This window comes from Pundamilia nyererei, unplaced genomic scaffold (assembly GCF_000239375.1).
Source record: "Pundamilia nyererei isolate P.nyererei 1_Seehausen unplaced genomic scaffold, PunNye1.0 scaffold00092, whole genome shotgun sequence".
Lineage (NCBI taxonomy): Eukaryota > Metazoa > Chordata > Actinopteri > Cichliformes > Cichlidae > Pundamilia > Pundamilia nyererei.
Genome location: NW_005187493.1, coordinates 26,063 through 48,467, shown reverse-complemented (window position 1 = coordinate 48,467; position 22,405 = coordinate 26,063). Strand labels below are relative to the sequence as shown.

At 42.7% G+C, this 22,405-nt stretch overlaps 2 protein-coding genes across 6 annotated transcripts in view; one reads left to right on the top strand and one right to left on the bottom strand.

The window, feature by feature from the left end:
• The window catches only part of LOC102208526 (matrix-remodeling-associated protein 8-like), a 9,681-nt gene extending 5,905 nt beyond the window's left edge, over positions 1–3,776 (top strand). The window contains exons 7-12 of the mRNA XM_005739431.2: positions 466–607; positions 2,785–2,943; positions 3,038–3,062; positions 3,142–3,227; positions 3,315–3,386; positions 3,468–3,776. Coding sequence (XP_005739488.1) covers positions 466–607; positions 2,785–2,943; positions 3,038–3,062; positions 3,142–3,227; positions 3,315–3,386; positions 3,468–3,490 — 507 coding nt within the window. The 3' untranslated portion in view covers positions 3,491–3,776. The remainder of the gene's footprint in view (positions 1–465; positions 608–2,784; positions 2,944–3,037; positions 3,063–3,141; positions 3,228–3,314; positions 3,387–3,467) is intronic.
• A 2,342-nt stretch (positions 3,777–6,118) lies between these two features.
• Positions 6,119–22,405, bottom strand: part of per3 (period circadian clock 3) — a 19,790-nt gene continuing 3,503 nt past the window's right edge. For 2 of the 5 annotated variants that reach the window (XM_013912512.1, XM_013912513.1), the window contains exons 2-22: positions 20,591–21,018; positions 20,006–20,172; positions 19,781–19,899; positions 19,289–19,487; positions 19,066–19,117; positions 18,187–18,335; positions 17,933–18,011; positions 17,739–17,845; positions 16,012–16,168; positions 15,730–15,838; positions 15,298–15,426; positions 15,063–15,171; positions 14,857–14,968; positions 14,609–14,748; positions 14,325–14,489; positions 13,907–14,158; positions 12,035–12,897; positions 11,741–11,927; positions 11,309–11,495; positions 7,889–8,039; positions 6,119–7,805 (exon numbers count right to left, since the gene is read on the bottom strand). In XM_013912512.1, the coding sequence (XP_013767966.1) occupies positions 7,683–7,805; positions 7,889–8,039; positions 11,309–11,495; positions 11,741–11,927; positions 12,035–12,897; positions 13,907–14,158; positions 14,325–14,489; positions 14,609–14,748; positions 14,857–14,968; positions 15,063–15,171; positions 15,298–15,426; positions 15,730–15,838; positions 16,012–16,168; positions 17,739–17,845; positions 17,933–18,011; positions 18,187–18,335; positions 19,066–19,117; positions 19,289–19,487; positions 19,781–19,899; positions 20,006–20,172; positions 20,591–20,877 (3,843 nt within the window). In that variant the 5' untranslated portion in view covers positions 20,878–21,018 and the 3' untranslated portion in view covers positions 6,119–7,682. Of the gene's footprint in view, positions 7,806–7,888; positions 8,040–10,950; positions 11,012–11,308; positions 11,496–11,740; positions 11,928–12,034; positions 12,898–13,906; positions 14,159–14,324; positions 14,490–14,608; positions 14,749–14,856; positions 14,969–15,062; positions 15,172–15,297; positions 15,427–15,729; positions 15,839–16,011; positions 16,169–17,738; positions 17,846–17,932; positions 18,012–18,186; positions 18,336–19,065; positions 19,118–19,288; positions 19,488–19,780; positions 19,900–20,005; positions 20,173–20,590; positions 21,019–22,405 lie in introns of all 5 variants that reach the window. The other 3 variants (XR_001290453.1, XM_013912514.1, XM_005739429.1) reach the window with 3 other exon arrangements.

The window sequence follows — 22,405 nt, the reverse complement described above, 5'->3', positions numbered from 1 at the left end:
GCATTTTTGAGCCTGTATCGATCCCTTGTTGAGTACAGAGGATGGATAAAAAACATTTAATCTCACAATCTAAGACCAAAATCTTTTTTTTAGATCAGATCAGCCACTGGGATGGGCTTAGGTGGGGTGGCTGATATAAAACAATCTAGCAACATTTGATTACGGGCTTATTTTCTAGCCACGATTCATTACACAGTGAAAATAAAATATTGATGTGAAAAAAATCTTTAAAGAGAATTCAATCTTTTAATAAACTTGGATTTAATTTCTATTAAATTCATTATATTTGTATAGTTCATATTGTTAATATTAATACAGTTTGTACTGATGCCCTTTGTACAATCTCGGTCCTATTTTTCACTCTTCTTTGATATTTTCTTCCATTTGTCTGTCTGCTAACAACAACCCATTTTAGGGTTTTGACTTTATATACATATAGTTTAATGTGTATTTGTGTTCTGACAGCCAGCAGACCAGGGGCTGTATTCCTGCCACCTCCACCATCATTACTGCGGTCTCCACGAGAGAAGAGTATTTCAGGTCACAGTGGAGCCTTCGCTGGTTAAGCCAACAATGCCGGCTAAATCACCGCCCAGCGAAGACAAGGGTAACTCACAAAAACACAAACACACAGTCTCTTTCTTCCTGCTCTTGTCAGCATGAGTATCTTAGCAGAGAGAATGTTTTATGACCTGGTGGATTTGAACTATCATGTGTACGATTAGGAGAAGGGGAAACATACACATCTGCTCTTTCCTTCACTCATCCCGTCTTGTTTTGTCCTCATTCACTGACTCGCACTCTACAAAAGAAGTAGCAGCAGAGGAAGAAAAAAAAGAAAGGGTGTGGGTGAAGAGACCCTCTTCTTTCTTGCACTGTCAGCTTCTTTGATGCCAGGCCTTTTAACCTCCGCCAAAACCCTCTAAGCCTCACCCTCGCCACTTTTCACTTTTGTCTAAATTTCACGTATGTGTGTAGTTGCACATTTAAGGTTTGTAGGGATTGCTCTGTCCACACAAATTTCTCAACTCTTTGCCTGGTCTGAAAAGTTCTTTCGTTGGGTGGACATCAGTAAAAGAGAAAAGACACAGTGGAGAGGAGGAGGAGGGGTGTTTGGCACGATGGCTTGCCAGCAGCCTACCTCAAATTCTTCGATAATGAGAGAGTTTCTGGTGCATGGGTTTGTTTTTCCAGAAGGTAACTGAAGCAAAGTTGCTAATGGCACATGTATCAATGTGGGAAAATCATTGAGACGGCTTTAGAAATGCCTGTGGCTGAGTCCATCTGTGTGTGTAAATATGTGTGTGTGCCTAAAGTTCATGCCAAGAAGACCGATCTCATTTCAGTGGAATCTCTTGCATACAGTCACAGGACTGAAGTCCAGATCTGCCCACTCAATTAATCCTTCGCTCCCAGAGCTGTAATAATAAAGTAGGATTTTATCCACGGGAATGGTGCTGGTTTATCTGTTTTGCTGCCTGCTCCTCTGCACTCTCAGACATTACAGTAGTCTACTGCAGTATTATGTCTTCCTATCTCTCTCGTTTCGCCCCCTCTGGCTGTCTGCTGCCGTGTTGACTTTGGCTCTCTCCACGCATTCAGCAAGAATTTGTCTCACTCATTACCCCACTTTTGTTTGCCTTCTGCTGGGTCCTTCTTATTTTTCTGCTTTGATGAGCTCGCCTGACTTTTTCCCTTCACATATAAAGAAAGGAGCCATTTTCTGCAGCTTTTGGACAAGAACAGGAAGCGTGCCTCATCTGCAAAACAGCTGGTCACACAAGACGAAAGTCAAACTGAAAGGTAGACAGAGGGAGAAAGAGAGGAAAGAAGAACAAGAAGGGAGCGAGGAATTTGTTGATGAAATGGGGTCGATGAGATGTAGGTCACCCTTTCCCTCCCTCCCTCCCATTAGAGTTATTTATCCGTGGAGTTTTAGCACTGTCATTGCGGCCAGTTTGAATAAAAACACACATGTTCTCATGTCAGGGGAGGAAAAAAGTCTTTATAAAACAATCAGAGGATTTATAACTAGAAATCTTTTCTAGCTTTATTCTGTGAGGCATACCTCTGGAGAAACATCTCATCATCTCCTTCCTCTCCCTCGGCTCTCACTGCTTCCTTCACTTCTCTCGCGCTTGTCGCTTTTCTGTGTTTTACTGCCAGGAAAAGTAAATCAGAGCATGACAGTCTGGATCTCATTTTGGCTTTAATATGTTGAGTCTGAGGTCCGCAGCTGCCTCCTGCCTTGCACTTTTTTAACTTTTTTTTTTTTTTTTTCCTTATGAAGCTAAATGAAACCAGACTCGCCTTGATCCTCTCTTTGTGAATACTCAGCAGAACCGTGCTGAGATAGAAAAAAGACGACTAATTATTTCTCACTTCCATAAGGTGTTTTGCATGTCGTACAGCAGGAAATCTAGTACAACATGTGTAGGATAAAAAAAAAAAAGGTCGTCTCATGTGAGCCATGCCACCAGATGTACCAGCGAGGAGAGCGTGTCTTTATGGTGTAAACACAAAATACTAACAACAAGATGAGTCTCAGCAGGAATCTGTGGGGGTTTTTTTTTTCTTTTCCCTCCAAGTCTTTAGCCGGTACACTGTCCAAAACAAAAAACAATGTGACACTCACGACAGGAGTAATGTCTGTTCAAATGGAAGCTCCGGTCTTGTTTACTACATCTGTAAACCACGTAATGACACACCGGTTTGTTTGTGAGGGAAAAGATGAAGAACAGATGAAAAAGAAATGCTGACTGCTGTCACTCTTCTATTGCTCAGAGACAGCTAAGGCTGAATCACCGCGAGTCATCACCGTCATCTTGCCTGAGCAAAGGCACCACTTTCTCCTGCCTCTGGGCTACGTCCTCACCTCCTTCCTGCTCCTGGCATTTGTTGTCCTCATCATCGTTGTCATCTTACGACGACGCACGACCAAAGGTGTGAAGCTGACGGCTGATTTCAGATAAATCACTCAGAATCTGCTTTTTTTCCCCCTTCTTTTGAATCTCATTAAATGTTCTTGTGTTTGCAGAAATGTATCCTCAGTCGTATATGGGGTGAGTGCTGACAATACACACAGACACACACACATATAACCGCTTTCTTCACCCACGTGTGTCCTCCTCACTGTGATAGGCCCAGCAGAAGTCAGAGCTGCTCAGATGAGTTTGAGATGGACGTTACTGAGGTGAATGTGTGCAGCCCGGAGGAAAGAAGATTCGGTGAGTTAAGAGAAAGAAAAGAGTGGAGTGTAAAAAAATATTGGTTCATCTCTCAGATGGGATTATATGTGGTCTTTCTGTGTTTAGACTACAAGAACAACCTGCTGAAAGAAAAAGCCCACGTGAAAACTCAGCCAAAATTCATTGATCTCGACAAAGGTACGCAGACACATGCGAACATCCATCATGAATCACCTGACACTCTCTTCCTCAAACTCAATCCATCTTTCTTTCTTGCAGAGATGCAGAAGTTCTCTAAGTGAAATAAAAGAAGTGGAACTGGAGTCACTGGCTGGTCCAGAGGCTGCGCTCCAAGCTAAACACCTCCATACCGTCTTCTGTCCTGTCAGGAGAGATGCCGCAGAGAGAAACGCAGTGTTGCAAAAATCTGTGTTGTGACATTCAGAAAAAGAACACTGAGGTTTTGTGTTGCCAAATTGTAGATATTAGATACAAACAGGACTGTGAAAAAGTATACGCCCCCTTCCTCATTTCTTAGTTTGTTTGTGTATTTGTCACACTTACACTTACAAATTTTACTATTAGACAAAGATAATCAGAGTAAATACAAAATCCAGTTTTCACATGGTGATTTCATTTATTAATTGGTTTAAAAAAGAAATATCCAAAAATGCTCTGGGATTCCAGTGAGCCAGAGTGAGAGCCATTATCCACAAACGGAGAAAACTTGGACCAGTGCTGAACCTTACTAGGAGTGGCTGCCCCATTAAAATTGCTCCAAGAGCGCATCGACAACTCAGGGCAACTCCAGGAGTTCACAAAAGAACCCAGAACAACATTTAAAGAGCTGCAGACCTCACTTTTCTTAGTTAAGGTCAGAGTTCATGATTCAACAGTTGGGAAAAAAATAATAAGACTGAGCAAAAATGGCATCCATGGGAGAGCTCCAAGGAGAAAACCACAGCTGACTGAACACAACAAAAATCTCATCTCACATTTGGAAAATATTCTGTGGACAAAGGCTGAACTTTTTGGAAGGTTTCAGTCCCGTTACATTGTGTAAATCTAAAACAGCATTTCATAAAGAGAACATGGTGGTGGCAGTGTTGGCTAATCGATGGAACCATTAATTCAGCTCTCTACCTAAAAATCCCGTCTGATCGTCAGTTCGTGTTTTCGCAACAGGACAATGGTCCAAAACACACCAGCAAGGCCACCTCTGAAATGTTTAAAAAAGTGTTTTGGAGTGGCCTAGTCAAAGTCGGGACTTGAATCGGATTGAGATGCGTGGGCCAAAATTCCTCCACACTGGTGTCAAAGACTCATCGACAATGATCACAACCACTTGATTGTGAAACTTGATTGCCTAATAACTGGTTGTGCCACAATGAGGGTGAATACTTTTTCACACAGGGCCGGCTTGGTTTGGATCACTTTTTTCCCCTTAATAAATAAAATCATCATTTAAAAATTCAGGTTATCTTTGTTTGATGATCTGAAACATATAGCTGTGACAAATATGCAAAAAAATCCTGGAAGAGGGAAAATTCTTTTTCACTGCACTAAGATTGACCTGGCTGCGAAAGGAAGGAGAAATGTGTGCACAGATCGCACAGAACTGACTCACTTCTGAGTTGGTTAAGATAAAGTTCCAGCCTGAATCATTATTCCTTTAGTTAGAAAGTTTTTAATGCTGATTTTGCTCTTTTTCTTTTCCTCCCATAAGTGCCACTGAAGTGTTACCATAACTCTGCACTGCATCCAGTAGCTGCTGACTAACTGTATGCTCACTCACCACCAAGCAGAATATGTGAAACGTTGTTTTGTATCCACGCTCTGATGCAGATATTTTTTATTGTACACTTGCTTAGTGGGCATCACCCTGCTTCTTTTTTCCTCTGTGAATGTAGGAGGCGTGTTTCGCAGCAGTTTCTCTTACCCTTTGTTGGATTTAGTCATGTTATAACCAGTATAGCAACCGTCTCACACAACTTCAAACAACGCAGTTAAATCAAAATACAAACCAGCTGGTTAAACAACGCTGTTGTAAATTCTCTGCTGTCACTGCTGCTGTTACTGTGTGAAATCAAAATATTGCATTCAGCCAAGTGGCTCCTGGTACTTACAGGCAGGCATTTTTATTAGTTAAAACCACAAAAAAATCTGGAAGGTGAAATTTTATTGTTTCCACTCTGTGTGAGAATAGATGTTTACCTCACTTTCTATTTTTGGGCTTCATCTTCGTTCATCCCACAAGTAGTGCCCATTGTGGAAAAGGAAGTTAGAGAGCAGAAGTTCTTAGCCATTTAAAAACTCCTGGGTTTCTGCTTTCACTCGTCTGAGCAGATCTTGTACCCCGGTTTTATTATTATTATTATTATTATTGTAATATTCTGATGTTGCTTGCTGTATTTGTATTTGACGGCATCAACTTGATTTCTCTCGTGTGTTGTGCGCCCCCTAGCTTAGTCTGCATTAACTACTACAAAGTAAAATCCCAGCATTACAGTGTCTAAGACATAAAGGAGGACACCATCCTACTTGCAGTACTCTGTGTGAATAACACTCCACTCTTAAAGAAAAAAAGATTGCTGTTACATCTGCTGTGGCTTTTGCTTTTCTCAGTTAGCCATGCTTGATACTAATTTAACTACCTATTGTGTTGTACTGTACTGCTAATCCAGTAAAAATGAAAAACAAAAGACAGACTGTGTGTTGCTGTGTTCTTTCATTTCTAAGCCAGCAGATATGATCTCTCCAGCATTTCCTGCTCTGTCCAGGAGTCTCCTCAAATGACAAAATATCAAATTCAACTTTAAAAATTCAAACATGAAATTTAGGAGGAAGGTCTTCTTTAGTCAAAAAATAAAATAAAATAAAATCCAGGAGCATGAGTTTAATGTTACGTAAAAACTTGACTGACACTCATGTCGAACTGCAATTTAGGTTTTATCTCATTTATTCATTCCTTTGTGTCACAAACAGTCCCTGAATTCAAGACAAATGGCTTTTTATACACTTTGTGAAGTTCATTTTGTGTACATTTCCTATAAAATACATGATACTGTTATATACTTTCAATCTAAAAACGGTAGAAAACCACGTTCTGTCTTGCACTGTTGGACAAGTGTATCGAAAGAAGCAGCTCGCAGTCGGCCAGCACGCACACTTTTACACATCCACAAGCTCACCTGTGATTTAAATTCAGTACAGGAAGAAGAAACGAAACATTCACAGAACTACAAGAGGCTAGTTAGTTCTTCCCGGTCTCCCTTTCATACAAACATGCATCCAATCAGGCAGACAGCTGCAGGGTATAGAAGGAAATTCATTTACTTAGTAAACACAAGATGAGCGGAAATTTGGGGCCACACTGTGTTTGTTTACAATTAAGAGGTAAGCTACAGGTATTACAGGGCGATGACCGGGCAGGATAGGTCGGTGGAGAAAGGACTTGCTACAGGAAGTTTTGAGTAACGGGCTAGATGTGTCTTCTAGCACCAAGTTCAATTTGAAATGATCAAAATGCGGAAAACGGCCCATTCTTATTCCCAGGACATCATACATGCTTGATGGCAATGTAGGGCTAACGCTGAGAACCCAAAAGCACAATCTTTACCTAAACTTCACCAAGAACCTTTTGGTTTCCAAAGCTTTCAAATAGGACACAAACCACAGCCTTCTAAAGCAGATATTATTACTCTGTACAAGTTACACAAAGAACACCTTGTGTTTATGTCCGCATTGCCAGAACGACAGTATATGATACCCTGGGATGAGAACGCTTTGAAGGAAACAAGCCTACGGAACAAGAGTGTAAATTCCAGTAACAACACCATATTCAAATCTAGGTGTCCTAAAACAGAAAAGCAGCAAATGTGTCTTTATCTTAGTGTCCCTCGGTGGGGGGTGAATTAATTAAAAAAAAAAAAAAAAAAAAAAAAAAAAAAATAAATCACAAATGTCTTAATTATGTCACCGAAGGAGCTGATGTAGTACACATACTGTACATCCTGGACTCAGTGTTACTGGAGAAGAGTTTGACGTATGTTCTTATACTCTGGGCCAGCACCATCTTCATCTTCCCAGCCAGTCACTCCTGTTCTACAGACCAGGTGTACACACACAGTGCTCATGTTTATCCCAGGGCACTTTCCATATATGGTTCATAGATCTGAACAGTCTTAAATACAGCCTAAACCCCCCTCATTAGGGGCTCTATTAACACATAAAAGGAAAAACGTAATATTCATGGTCCAATAAGAACAGCCACATTAAGCAGAGTGAAAGAAAATGCCCATCTCTCGCCTCCTCTGTTCCTTAGGGCCTGGTCCAGCCTCTGCGACCTTTATTAAACATATTAGATTTTACACTAAAGCACAGGGATCCACTCCTTCAGACTGGTCAAAAGAGATGCATGGTGAGAGTTGTTGAGGTTCCTGACAGGGCTGGCACACTGTAAACCTGATGACGGGTGATTTCTGGTCAGAGTTCTCAAGTGTCAACCACGAGTCCGATCGGGTCATGCTGAGGGCTCTCCAGAAGTGAGGAACTGTCAGGTGCAGCCGGGTGAGTGGGGTGGGACATGCCTGCACCTGAGCTGCAGCTCACACAACCCTGAGAGAGACAGCAACGCATTAAACACACGGTCACAGGAAACGAAAACAAAAATGTTCACAGTGAGTGATTCGTGGCGATACCTGTGTGTCTATTTCCTGTGGGATGGCATGCTGTTTGATCCATGGATGGACTTCAGCCAGCTCCACTCTCTGCTCTTGGCTGAACCAGGGCTGGAGGGGCTGAAGCACTCGAAGCTTCTCCCTGTCCTCCGCCAAAACCTTGTTCTGGTCCCTGCGGGGAGAGAAAGCATGAGATGATAAAGGATGATGAAGAAAAGGTAAAGGGCATGAAGATGAACTGTCTCCCCCATGTGTGACAAAAGTGGTATTGCACAGGGGTGATTCTCACACCTGTGAGGGGCATATTTGTTTGGGTTTCTAAACAGTATGGCACGTCGACACACCTGAAATGTAACCTGGACATAATTTGGCCGCTCCTGTCCAATCAAAATGGGCTTTGAGGGAATGCAAAGAAGTGACCCAAGTTTATCAGAATGGAAACCAACATGATCTTTCTGCTTTTAAAGGTGGATTAAAGAGATACCACTTCCTGCTAAACTGAAGGGATTCAGTGTAGAAAAGGCGGTTCATAGTCTCTGAGGCTGATTCATGCTGCTCTGTAGTATGCTTTTGGTTTATATCTTTTCACCCATTGCTTGTCTTCTTGTTTGTGCTTTTGTAAAAAAGTTAAATAAAAAAGAAAACATGTATAAGGCATAAGAAGTCCATCTAACTGGTATAAATATAAATAAGCACAGTACTGTGAAGACGGCTTTGGTGTTTATTGTACTCCCCGATTAGATAATATCATTACATAATCAAATCATCAGGTAGCCCTTTTGCTGTACCATTTGGCTTTGAATAAGCGAAGCCATCAGACAAAAAGACTAAATACCTTGCCACATTAAACAAGGTGAGACATTTAGATAAGATGACAGTGTTTGAGAATCATGAAAATGACTGCTAAAAAGAACAAAAGAAACAACACTTGCACATGTTTTGACTTTATGAGCCTCATAAAAGCCTCACCTTTAACCTTACTGCGCTTACTCAGTCAACTAGTGAGTATAATCCTCACTTTATATTGAAGATAAATGATTTTTAGTACAAAGCACCAGGTTTCAAAGGCCACTGTGAAAGTGTCACGGGGGGGGGGGAAGCAATGCTGATATACCGTATTTTCACGACCATAAGGCGCACTTAAAAGTCTTAGATTTTCTTCAAAAAGTGCAGCGCGCCCTATAGCGCGGTGCGCCCTATGTGTTGTAAGGAGGACGTAGTAGAGAACACCATGAGAACGTTAAAGGGTGAAGTGTGGGCGTTGATCGTATATACCGGGACAATCGCACATACCTGTATAAAAGAACTGGTATGTGCGTTATGCAGGACATCGTTGTTTTAACAACCCTGAAAATGGCAAAGAGACACGCTTACGAAGCACAGTTTAAACTGAAGGCCATCAGCTACGCGGAGGAACATGGAAATCGAGCAGCGGCGAGAGAATTTAAGATTAACGAATCGATGGTTCGCAAATGGAGGAAGCTGGAAAATAAGCTCCGGCAGGTCAAGAAAACGCAGCTGAGTTTCCGCGGACATAAGGCGAGGTGGCCCGAGTTGGAGGAAAGACTCGAGCGGTGGATCATCGAGCAAAGAACGAGCGGGAGAAGCGTTTCGATGGTCACCATTCGGCTAAAAGCAGTTTCACTAGCTGAAGAGATGAACATTGAACATTTCCAAGGAGGTCCGTCTTGGTGCTTTCGTTTTATGAAACGGTGCCATTTTTCCATCCGGACCAGGACTACGGTAGCGCAGCAACTTCCAGCGGATTATAAGGAAAAGCTGGCCATCTTCCGCTCCTACTGCAGCAAACACATCGGCGACAAAAACATCCAGCCCAGCCACATCACAAACATGGACGAGGTCCCGCTCACTGTGGAGAAGAAGGGGACCAGCACGGTAGCGATACGCACAACGGGGTATGAAAAGTCTTCTTTTACTGTTGTGCTTGGCTGCCATGCTAATGGACAGAAACTGCCGCCTATGGTGATTTTTAAGCGAAAGACTTTGCCTAAAGAGAAGTTTCCAGCAGAAATCATCATTAAGGCAAATGAAAAGGGCTGGATGGATGAGGAAATGATGAAAGACTGGCTGAGGGAGGTGTATGAAAGGAGACCAGGTGGTTTTTTCCACGCATCACCATCGCTCTTAATCTATGACTCTATGCGTGCCCATCTCACAGCCGATGTGAAAAAACTAGTGAAACAAATGAACTGTGAGCTTGCTGTCATTCCGGGAGGCCTGACAAAGGAACTCCAACCGCTGGACATCGGTGTGAACCGCCCGTTCAAAGTAAGGCTGCGAGCGGCCTGGGAGCGATGGATGACCGGTGGAGACCACAGTTTCACCAAGAGTGGAAGGTAGCGCCGGGCGAGTTACGCCACAATTTGCCAATGGATTGTAGATGCTTGGGCTAACATGTCTGCTGGCACTGTTGTTCGAGCTTTCGCAAAAGCCGGCATCGTTTCCGAGGAGCCGCACGGCACGGAAAGTGACTCTGACGGTGAAGACAGTGAACCTGGCATGTTTGATGGAGATTTAGTGCAGCTGTTCAATTCAGACACAGAGGATGAGGACTTCCATGGGTTTGATTGATGATAAAAATGTGAGTACCAAACTTTGTTTTGCTCCTGCTTTATTTTTAAATACGCACACTTGTATGCTTGTGTGTTGTTGATGATGACGATTACCGGCAATAGAAATGTGAGTAAGGTACCGAATTCAGGTTTGCTCCCGCTTTATTTTTAAATACGCATACGGTACTTGTATGCGCCCTATGGTCCAGTGCGCCTTATGTGTGTGTTAAATACAGTAAGGGCACACATAACTGAGACTGCGCCTTTTAGCACAGTGCGCCTTATGGTCGTGAAAATACGGTACACTGAACAGGCTGACATTATTTCTGTTCATGCTTGCATTAGTTACTTTTGTGCCTCTGTTACTATAAAACAGAACGCATTTGCAATTGTAAATCAAACTTGAGAGCTCGATCGCAAATGGATTACACTGACTTCAAATGTGGCTCTAAAATGTGATTTGTGAATCCTAAAGCTTAGAAACTTGTTTGAAAAGTAGGCGGGACCCACGCTGAAAGATGTACTCTCTCTCTGTTGGCCAGACTCGATTGGAGGGACAGCTTGGAAATATCTACAGTTTATAAACGAGATGGGTGATGGGTTAAACAAATACACGTTTCTGTTAATCTTTAACTGGATTTACATTTTCATCAGAAAGTCATCTTGCATTAAAAATTGTTTTTTTTTTTCTTAAAAAAAAAAACAAAACAAAAAAAAAAAAAAAACTGAGCGCGGTGTTCAGAGTTCGCTCTGAAAATGACAAGAAAGACACAAAAGTAATTCCACACACAAATCTGTAATGCCAAAATAGCTTTTCTCAAGAATGCGTTTCCCTTTTATCCATTATTAATTAAGTGTATTGGTGTACCTGGTGTGGATCTGGTATGTCATCATGACACGCTCGGGCGTGTGCTGGATCATGCTCCACAGGGAGTTTTCCGACTGATTCTCGAAGGTGTGTTTGTGCTCTGCCAGGGTCTCCAGACTCTTACGAGCTTTGCGTGACGTGTCCGATGAATCGTTGCTGGCAAAGTATTTACTGCTGTTGCTGCTGCCTGTAACCCAGGGAAAAATTCATTCACATCCTTCCATCCTACTCTTAACTGAAAATGCTGTTCCTCTGTTTTGCATGGCATTCTTTTACTTGTTTGCATCATGCAGCAACATTTAGAAGCTTGGTGTACACGGACATTGGAAACTGAAAGTCAAAACTATAACAACTAGACTTATGCTTTACAAATATGGTGCAAAAAAAGGCAGTTTTTGCATGAATTGCATGCATGCATATTGCCTTTCTTACCAGTGTGTGAAGTAGAGGTTCCATTGGAGCCAGATCCAGACCCCAGTGAGCCTCCAGACTCCCCTGATCCAGACCCTGAGGCATTGGAGCCAGTCCCTGACCTGGCGTCCTCCTGAAGCAGTAAGTCAAGGAGCTCGCTGGATGTTGACTGGGCATCATGGTTGCCAGACTCTCCTGCGACATCACGCTAATCATAAAAAAGATGGTCAGAAATCAGTCTGCAATTTAGAGTGAGAAAACTATCAGACCTATACTCAACCCATACCTGTTATAAAAGGTGGTAGATTGACTCACCTCATTGGCATGTTGTTCATGGAGGCTCTCGGCGTGGTTGTGCCCAGTGCTGCTCTGCCCTTCACTCAGTTTGGGCAGTTCTTCCTGCAGCAGATTGAGCTGCAGTGGAGAACTTGAGCGAGAACTAGAGAACAAAGCTGTAGGCCCAGCCGCTTCCTCTTCTTCGCCGACAGATGAACTTGCTCTGGGTGAGCAAAGTAAAAGGCCTGGGGATGTTTGAGAATGGGGACCAGGCTGGGCCTGGAACTGAGGCTGAGGGAAAGGTGCACTGACAGGGGCATACCCTGTCATAGTGATGGGTATTTGGGGAAGTATAGACTGAGCTGACTGTGGATAAATGGATGGGTAACCTGGGGTAAAAGTGGGGTAGTTGGGCAGGATGACAGCCATGACTGGAGCCATGAAAGAAGGGTTGATGGTCTGTGTTGGAGCTATGGGTTGCAGGTTGTGAAAGTTTTGGGTATTCTGAACATTCTGAATGGTCTCCATTTGGATTTGCTGCATGTCTGGCAGGCTCTGAGTAGGTTGCATTATGTTGAAGTTGTAGCTGAGCTGGTCAGGAGGATGGAGCCCCGTAGGAGCTGCTCCAGGCAGCTGTTGTGTCCTGGGTGATTGCTCCGGGCCGGGCTTCCCCATTACAGGAAAGAATGGCACCTGGACTGGAGATGTTTGTCTGTAGGGTGCTCCCACCTGGGGCTGGGAGGACTCTGAGGAGGGCCATGAGGAGTCAGGGACACGGCGAGCGGGTTCAGGAGGGGAGGCATAGCTGTCTGACGAACCCTGGGGTTTGGGACGCTTGTGTCTTGGCTTCCCTTTTCGAGAACGATTCCAACCTCCGGCACTCAGTGGACGCAGGTAGTCTCCTGCAGTGAATGTATAGAGATCATAGAATCTAATTAAAGTTGCACAAAAATTTGCACCAACAGTCAAAGGAGCTTGCAAAGAAAAGCGTCTGGACTTCTTTAAGTTACTTGAAGACGTTTCACCTCTCATCCGAGAAGCTTCTTCAGTTCTAAGGTCAAATGGTGGAGAGTCCCAGATTTCCCAGTGTATTTCAGACCCAGCAACACGCTCAGACAAAAACTGGTTCACCCGAAAGACAAAACGCCAAAGCACAGACTTAACAATGTGGTGTATGCTGTACAGTGCAGCGAGGAATGCTCAGACCTCTACATTGGAGAGACCAAACAGCCACTTCACAAGCGCATGGCACAACACAGAAGAGCCACCTCCACAGGACAAGACTCAGCAGTCCATCTGCATCTTAAGGATAAAGGACACTCTTTCGAGGATGCCAATGTTCACATTTTGGACAGAGAGGACAGATGGTTTGAAAGAGGAGTGAAAGAAGCCATCTATGTCCACTGTGAGCGACCATCTTTGAACAGAGGCGGGGGTTTACGACACCAACTCTCTGCCATCTATAATCCAGTTTTGAGTTCCCTTCCCAGACGCCTTAACGCCCACTCACATCCTGGGCCATCTGATCCCAGGAATTCGCATGATAAGGTGGGGCCAGGTTTCACAATGAACTCACCCGAAACTCTGGCTGATTGGGACCCACACCCAGTTTCACACCTTGGCTCAGGCGATTAGAGGATCATCAGGGGGTCCTTTTGTCCCTCTGTGGGGAGTTTCTCCCACTAGGTTTATATCTGGGACTCTCCACCATTTGACCTTAGAACTGAAGAAGCTTCTCGGATGAGAGGTGAAACGTCTTCAAGTAACTTAAAGAAGTCCAGACGCTTTTCTTTGCAAGCTCCTTTGACTACGATGACCTGGATGACTGAGAACCTTCACAGACACATATGCACCAACACTTTGTCAGATTTCAAAACATCAGCTGCGTTGCTAAAGAAATATTCAACAAACCTGGGTGGTGGGAGTGAGCAAAAGAGCTGTTGTCCAGCTGCAGATATGAGCTGTAAGGGCTCTGAAGGATGCGATGGCGGAATCGATCTACATATTCTTGCTCCTCCTTCTGGGTGTGAGCTGACAGCACCTCCTTGGTGAGACCAACAAACCTTCTTTCCTCTGCGGCAGGGCTTGGAGCTGGACGGACAGGGGTTGGGGCAGGATCAGCAGGCTCACTGCCCATCGGGGCATCCTCCAGTGCTGTGGCTTCTAACAGAAAAACATAGGGGGGGGGCAGTGTCAAAAGAAAGCACTAAATGTTTCTCTGTGTGCAAAACTCCTGAGAGAATTTTGAAATTTTACCATTAAGAGAGAGAGAGAAAAAAAGAAGCATCTGAGCAGGTCTCACTCATGATATAAGACTATGTTTATATACCTGACTCAGGCTGTGGCACGTGCACTATGGTACTGCTGTATGAACACTGGCTGGTGACCGAGACAACACTCATGGCTTTAGTAGACATGGTGATGTCTGTAAGAGGTGCCCCGACTACAGCTGGAGTTGGAGGGCTCACTGACACCTCAGTCTCCACCACGACTGCTGAAAAGTGAGAAAAAACAAGTGCCAGGAGCAAAACGAGTTTATATGACAGAAACATTGCAGCCTTTCACCCTAAAAGTAACACAATGCTAAGCCATGTGCTGTGAGTGGGTTTATACCATCTGAAATCTCCTGAGCTGTGTCAGTGGCTCCTGCAGGCTTGTCATCTTCTGAGGTAGAGGATGAGGAAGAAGAGGTAACCAAGGAATGAGATTCACTCTTCCGCTTGAGGGCTGGACCTGTACAGCTCTCTAAATATCTGGTTACACACAAGAAACGTGCGCAAACCAACAGGGAAAGCAGGAGTCAATATTATGACAAGGACTGAGTGCTGCAGAAAAAAAAAGTCATGTTTATCGCCACACACCTGATGATGTTATCCACACAGTTGATTTGCTGATAGGAGGGAATGTGTGTTTGCTTCCTGCTCACTTTGTGCTCTCTGACCTCAGCATTGGAGGCTGCAGAGGGTAGAGGAGCTGGCAAAATAAACAGCCAACATTTAAAATATCTGCCAATTTTAAAAAACACATTTTAACTGTTTTGTACTCAGTGGATGTGAAACTGCGATACCTGTGACACGTTTTCCAAGGAAAGCAATTTTGTGGTTGGAATCCAGATAAGCCTGCTGGCCCCAACTCTTCACTCTGTTTACATCAGCACAGATCTGCTGTAAAGTCATCTGGAAAACACAAACAGACGAACACAGCACCCCCCAAAAAAGTGCATGAGTAACCATGGCAATAGATAGTTAGGCAACTGGGTGACATGTGAATTCCTGGATGATGACCTCACTGTGATGTCTTACCGGTTCCCGGTGTGAGTCCTCCCATACGTTGCCATTGCTGTCACTTGAAGATGCAATGCTGATGTAGTGCTCGTGAGAGCCGTTGCTGCCTAAACTACCGTAACCACTGGAGCCATTGTTGTGAACGGGCTGTAAAGAAGAGACACAAGGAAGAACAGATTAATGCTGCTGTTTAACAGATATTAATGCTTCTTTTTTCAGCCTGTGTACAGCAACCAAAAAGCAAAAATCACACATACTACAACTCCAACCCATTTAGTATGAATCATTTTTTATTTTTTCCCTTTTTCTGACAGGACTGAAACATGATCAGCTTTTATATGTTATTACGCTGATACCAGCATGATACCAGCACCTTTGTTGCATTACAGCAACAAAGGATTTAAAGTGAGTGCTTTCTGGAATTCATTTATTCAGCAACGACATATTCACCTGTAGGAAAAGCTTATAGATCTTTGCCTGAAGATCTTTTATTTCCTCGTGAGTTACTGGAACAAACTCCTTTGCTTTAGCAGCAAACACATCCTCATTCAGAGGACTCCTGTAGGCAAAGGCAGTAAACAGAGTGATGTTATCTTTGTTACTGCGTCATTCATGTAATCGCACACCATTTTCACAGAAACCCAGGGGGATTACACAACAGACACCAAACTCTACACCTCAGCACACATTTTTGTCGTCTTTGGGTTTAGATTTTATGCTTATGGAACTTACGTCCTGACTTTGTGGCGCCCGATGATGAAGGCCACCTTCCGGCTCCATGGGTTGATGAAGCTGGACCAGCTGGTGTCCAAGGTGATGTAGTCTCCATTCTGACAGTGCAGACGCACGGGAGAATGTTCAAATGGAGGCTGGCCCGCATGCTTCAAGACTAAGCAAGGCATGAAGAATAAATAAATAAATAAATAAATAAAATGTATGACAAAAATACAGTCACGGTAAAAAGAAATTACTGTCAATTCTAAAGATCTGTATTAGGACATAATAATAAAAATATTATGATATTTAAACTGTTTCACTATTTATTTAGTACTAAAATAAGCCAAAACGCTGAAGCGGTGTGTTAAAAACTAAATATATCCCATGATTCAATAGCTTTTAGAGCCACCTTTAGCAGCAATAACTTGAAGTAATAATTTTCTGTATGATGTCAGAAACTTTATCGGTCTCTCAAATCATTGTGGAGGAATTCTGACCCACTCCTCTTTCCAGTGTTGCTTCACTTCATTGAGGTTTGTGGTATTTGTTTATGTATAACTCTTAACCAAGGGAAAGCATTTCAGTCAGGTTGAGGTCTGGACAATTGCAACACACTGATTCTTTTCTTTTTCAGACAGGCTGTTGTAGTTATTCTGCTTACACGTGCCCTCACAAATGACTGTAGAATACATTGCAGTCCATTAACTCCTCTGCATACCGAAGTGTCCAGGTCCTGTGGCTGCAACACAAGCTTAAGTGATCACCCCCACCCGGCCCCATTACCGTGCTTTACAGTTTGTATGAGGCGTTTGTGCTGATATGCTCTGTTGATGCCATCCAAACATAGCGTTGTGCATTATGGCCAAACACCTCAATTTTTGGTCTCATTTGTCCCACGGAGTCCTGTGGTTTGTTCTATTCTTCAAACCTAAACTGTGCTACGCTGTTCTTTTTAGAGGGAAGAAGCATTCTCCTGGCAACCCAACTAAACAAGCCATACATGTTCAGTCTTTTTCTAATTGTCCTGTCATGAACTTTAACATTTAAAATGCTAACTGAGGCCTGTGGAGTCTGGGAAGTTCACTCCTGGAAAGACTGGCAAATGTTTGGAATGTTTTCCACTTGAATGTGAATAGTATTTCACACTGCAGAATGATGGAATTCCAATTGCTTGGAAAAAGGCTAATAATCCTTCTTTAAGATCACTGCTGATGTCATTTCTCCTCTGCATCATGTTAACAGATATGTTAACACTCCAGACCACCAAACTGCCCAAATGTCTGCTTTCATAGAGGTGCTCACATTTGCGTCAAGAGCAGCACCCTGGTTTCTACTTATTCTCTCAACTACAGTACTATGGAAGAAGTAAGAGCACTTAGTTTTTCAAACACTGCTTTTGCATTTTTCCCTAATTTTTGTTAATTATGACATAGTGTATTATTTAACTTGCTGTTGATCACCTCAGGTTGATCTTTGTCTAATTAATTAATTTTTATTATGTGATGAAAGGTAAAATCTTATAATTTCAAAGCGTGTGTAAATGCTTAGGATAAACACCTTGCTTTGGTTGATTAATTTACTACTACTACTAGCTATTTTATTATTTGTCTGGCATTTTGTACAGTATAATGAAAAAGAGAATATCTATCTATTTAAATATACAATTTGAGTCAGCTCATTGAAATGCAGAGTTTTCTTATCAGCAGACTAAACTTTTGCACTCATCCTCCCCACAAACTCACCTTTCCGGTGCATGGCTAGCATGAGGGGGCGGTCCTCTGGGTGAATGCAAGTCAGCAACGACGTGCCTATCAGATCCTGAGGAAGGTATCCAAGCAAAGGCACGGCCCTGTGAAGAGTCAGCATAAAAATCAGCTCTTTTCATTCACTGCCATTAATTTTCAAAGCATGGGACTGGAAATTTGTGTGTATTGACCTGTCATCAACTTCCAGAAACACACAACCAGGGGAGTGTGTTGTGGTAAAGATGCGCTTGTCCATGGGAATCCGAGGTGCTGCATACACAAATCATATAAACACCAGTGCAAAACATGAATAAACAGTGGTTATAAGTTCATCAGAAATACCAGAAGAGTTTCTCAGAAAGTGTTTGGGGTTATTATAGATAAAATTGCATTGACCTATCAGAGCATCAAAGCTGCATGTTAAAAGACAAACACGGTATCATACCTTCATATCCAGAGATGATGCGTTCAGCCAGTGCCAGGCAGCACGGCTCCTCCTCCTCCCCACTGCTCCCAGATCCCTGCACCTTCAGCTGGTAGGGTGTTATCCGAAATGGGTTGTAACGCATCTCACCCTCACGATCCTTCCCACCCCTAAAACACACAAGACACAAAAATCATATCCGAATTTATTGTGATCAAAGATGAAAACAGGAAACGTTACCTGCACCAGTTTCAAACCCTAAAATAAAGATCTAATGAAAACAATTACTTCAAATTTCAGTGATATCTATTGGTACAAGTTGATGACAGCTAATTTAATTCTTGTAAGAATGTGTGAAATGAATATTTTCTTATGGCTATGGAGGTACTTTCAGTCACAAGAGCTGATGGATAATCATGTTTGATTTGGCACACATTTTACACCAGAAGCCCCTCCTAACACAACCCTCATATTTATCCAGGCGTGTGTCTCCTCCTGGTCTCAGACTGGGAATCTTTTGCACATAAAATGAATGTGTTAACCACTACACCATGGACCGAGCACAGTTTCTACAGACACATTCATTAAAAAGCATGTATTGATGGAATTCCTTATAGAGGAAGAGTTGACAATCAGAACGAAACTTCATTACATCCTGCAGGAAATTTTGTAACAGTTGCATAAGCTTGTAGGCGTTACACAATTCTAATAATAAAAAAACAACAATCATAATTTAAAAACCCTGAAATTACTGCAGTTTATAGTCTGGATACACAAGGGCAACATCAGATGTAGGGTTTAATGGAATTTAGCTCATATATTTTATTAAATGTGCATTTAAAAAAAAAAATTATTGTTTAAGGAATTAAGGGATATGTAGAAAAAAAAAAAAGTACTGACCTGATTCGGCAGAAGAAGGACTTGACCTGGGCACAATCAAACAAAACGCCGGCTACAGAGAAAAAGAAGCGAGAGAAGTCAGTTAGCCATATTCTCTTTCATTATTTCTGTTAGATACCCACTGAGACACTAGCATGTGCAAACTAACTTAAAAAACAAAACTGTGCCGTCCCTGTGCCGTATTTTATTTATTTAATCTAAATAAATAAATAAAATACAGCACCTGTGTGCGAGTTGCTCCAAGGTGGCAAATGGGGTTGCGCAGTGTGTGAATAGAAGACGTTGACATCTTGGTGGAAGAGCAGCTCCACAAATTTGGCGGACTCCAGAAACTTCCTCTTGCAGCACAGGATGCTGGGAGCCTGCTCAGACGCGTAGAGGACGCGGCCGCTGGCCAGGGAGAAAACCACCACGAAGGAATCCTACAAACGGGTAAAGAGATGTACGCACCCAGAAGAACATGCACAAGCAAGCAAAGTCACAGACACACACAAAAGCAATAAACACACATACACTCACACACCCGCTCAGGAGTGAGGCAAAATAAATGTGCATATGCATGTGTATTTGCATCTTTAAGACTGCCTCAAAACAGGATTTCAGAACAGCTCTAAACAAATGCTTAGTGGGTCCTATGACATCTTCAGTGATGCATTAAAAAAGGGACAATAACATCAGAACCTGTGACCTGTGCATCTAAGTTTGATGTGCATACCGTATTTTTAAGGGTGTGTTCTGAGGTGACTCTCTCCAGCTCTTCCAGGGTGCAAACAGTGGCATTTCTCCGCTCGTCCTGCCCATTTTGCATGAGCAGTTTATAGTATTCACTATTAGCTACAGGTGACAAACCAAGGCACAAAAACAGTATCAGTATTTGGAGAAAAATAAATAGTGTTTTCTTAAGATTCTACATGGACTCTTCTGTATTTAGTCAGGTTACCTTGCACTTGTTTGACACAGTTGAGCGCGTAATGTAAGGCCTCCACAGTGCTGGCTTTGCTGCGGCTGCGTTTGTCTGATGGAAGCCTCTTTTTCATCTCAGCCACTGCATTCATCACCTCTCTGTGGTCCTGCCCTTTGCCAGCCTCTGCATGCTCGCTGCTACATATGCACAGAAACAGCATAAAAAGATAAGTATTTCTCACAGTTACTTAAGTAGTTAAGATTCACTCTGTCTGACATCGTTAGCATTTTTGTCACCATTATACCATGAATAGATCATAGCACAGACGCAGAACTTCAGGATCAGCTGGTAAAAAGCATCTTCCCAGTTTATTTTGGGAAACTCTGGCTTGTTTTCTTCTATGCCAAAATTTTTGCAATGCTGCAAGAAAGTTAAAACCCTGGCTGTTGTCACAGTGTGTTGTACTCCATTTGTCAGAGCCACATGCTAACAGTGTAGCAATAGTAATAGATAAAAAGCTCTCACGTGGCGTTGTGGATCTTTGCAGAAATTAGGGTCAGAAAGGCACCATAGAAAGTCCCCAAAAAAGGCTAAATGGTGAGAGCACATGGAGTTAAATACCTCTTAGCTGAAACTGAGGTGGATCCCGAAGCACTTCCAGGGCTGTGATTGGTTGATGAACACAGGTCGTGTGAACCACTCGCCATTTCTTCATCTTCCTGTCCCACCTCTCCACCTGAAACTCCACTTTCTTCACCCCCGAGGTGCTTGGACGTTTCCCTGCCGTTCTGCTTCCCGGACAACTCCTGCTCCACCTCTCCACCATTCGCTGTGGCTGACAGCAATGCAGGCTCCTCGCCATGTAGTCCGCTGTCACCTCCTGGCATCACCACACTTTGGTCACACATCAATTATTTTTCTTTCCAGTTACAATAGTCGGTAAGGGTCTTCATATGTTCAACCAAAGGGAATGGGTTCCATGTGGTAACAATGAACTGACTTTCATTCAGTCAGTGCTGAATGTTGGATGAAGTGGTCTGTTTTTTCCACTGCAAACAGAAGAAAATAAACAAAAAGCCTGAGTTTAGTTATCATTGGATAGAAGGTATATGGAACAAATTTCCCACGTGTGGGACTAATCAAGTTTTATGTTATGCCAGAGGCAAGATTTAGGAAAATCAGTACAGGTAGTAGGGCTCTGCGATATGACCAAAATCTCATATCCCGATATAAGAATTCTATCGTCCCGATAACGATATATAAATCACAAAAATGTAACATTTTCTGTAAATTCTGTGAATCTCGGGCGGCTCATCTTGCGGGAAGTGTTTCCAGCTGCGCGTCATGTAGCTGGAGTCGAGTGTTTTAAGCGATGCATGAAACTATACTCTTTTTTACTTCTCATCAGTAAATAATCTGCTCTTTCACGTGATTCAGTTTATTTTGAAAAGTCTCAACAGGATCTTGAGCTTTATTGTGAAAGGTTTATGTGGAACATAAACAAGCGGACACGCGATGCTGTTACCGTCATTGTTGCTAACCACAACGCATAAAAACAGGCTCTTGTCCGTCCGTAGTGTGGTTATATAAAATATAAGAGAAAGAGAGAACTTTACGAAATTAATATACCCACTACAGTGACCATCAAAATGATGAAAAAATATTGCCGTAAACAGTTTATTTTGCGACACCACGAAACAAACAATAGCGTAAAATGAAATGATAGACGTTTTTATATTGTCATCCGATATATATCGTTATATCGAACAGCCCTAACAGGTAGTACAACAGAAACACTGAACTCTATGAAAGCAGCTGTCTCTCAGTTAGGACTGGGCTATATCATACTGTTCACGGTAATGTTGAGCAATGTGTAATGTGTAATGTTGAGCAACGATAAGAAAATGAAATATCGTGATAGAATATGGGTAAAACGCGCATGTGCAGTGCCTTTGTTTACATACGCACATGGCGGTGACGCAGAATGAGAAGAGCGAAAGTGGATCGTTAACTGAAACAGATGAACCAGAATTGGTTTGTAAAAATGCTGGAACTTCAATGGTGTGGAACTGGTTTGGCTTTCATCCGTCAGATACACAACAAAGCACTATTTTTGGTAGCGCATGCTAGCGGGCCATCGTTATTACCGTGTTTTTTGGAAAACACGGCACACTTAAAATCAATCCTTTGATTTTTCTGAAAATCGACAGTGCCCCTTATAATCCCGTGTGCCTTATGTATGAATTCTGGTTGTGTTTACTGACCTCTAATTGATTTTATGTGGTACATGGTGCTCGAATATCTGTCAAATGTTTCAGTACGACTTTGCTAAGCTACGAACCCGCACCGCTTGATGGATTGTCGGAGCATTACGGCTATATTAGGCAGGCGCCTCGAGGAGTGATACGTACTGTGCTTCAAGATAATATTACCGTA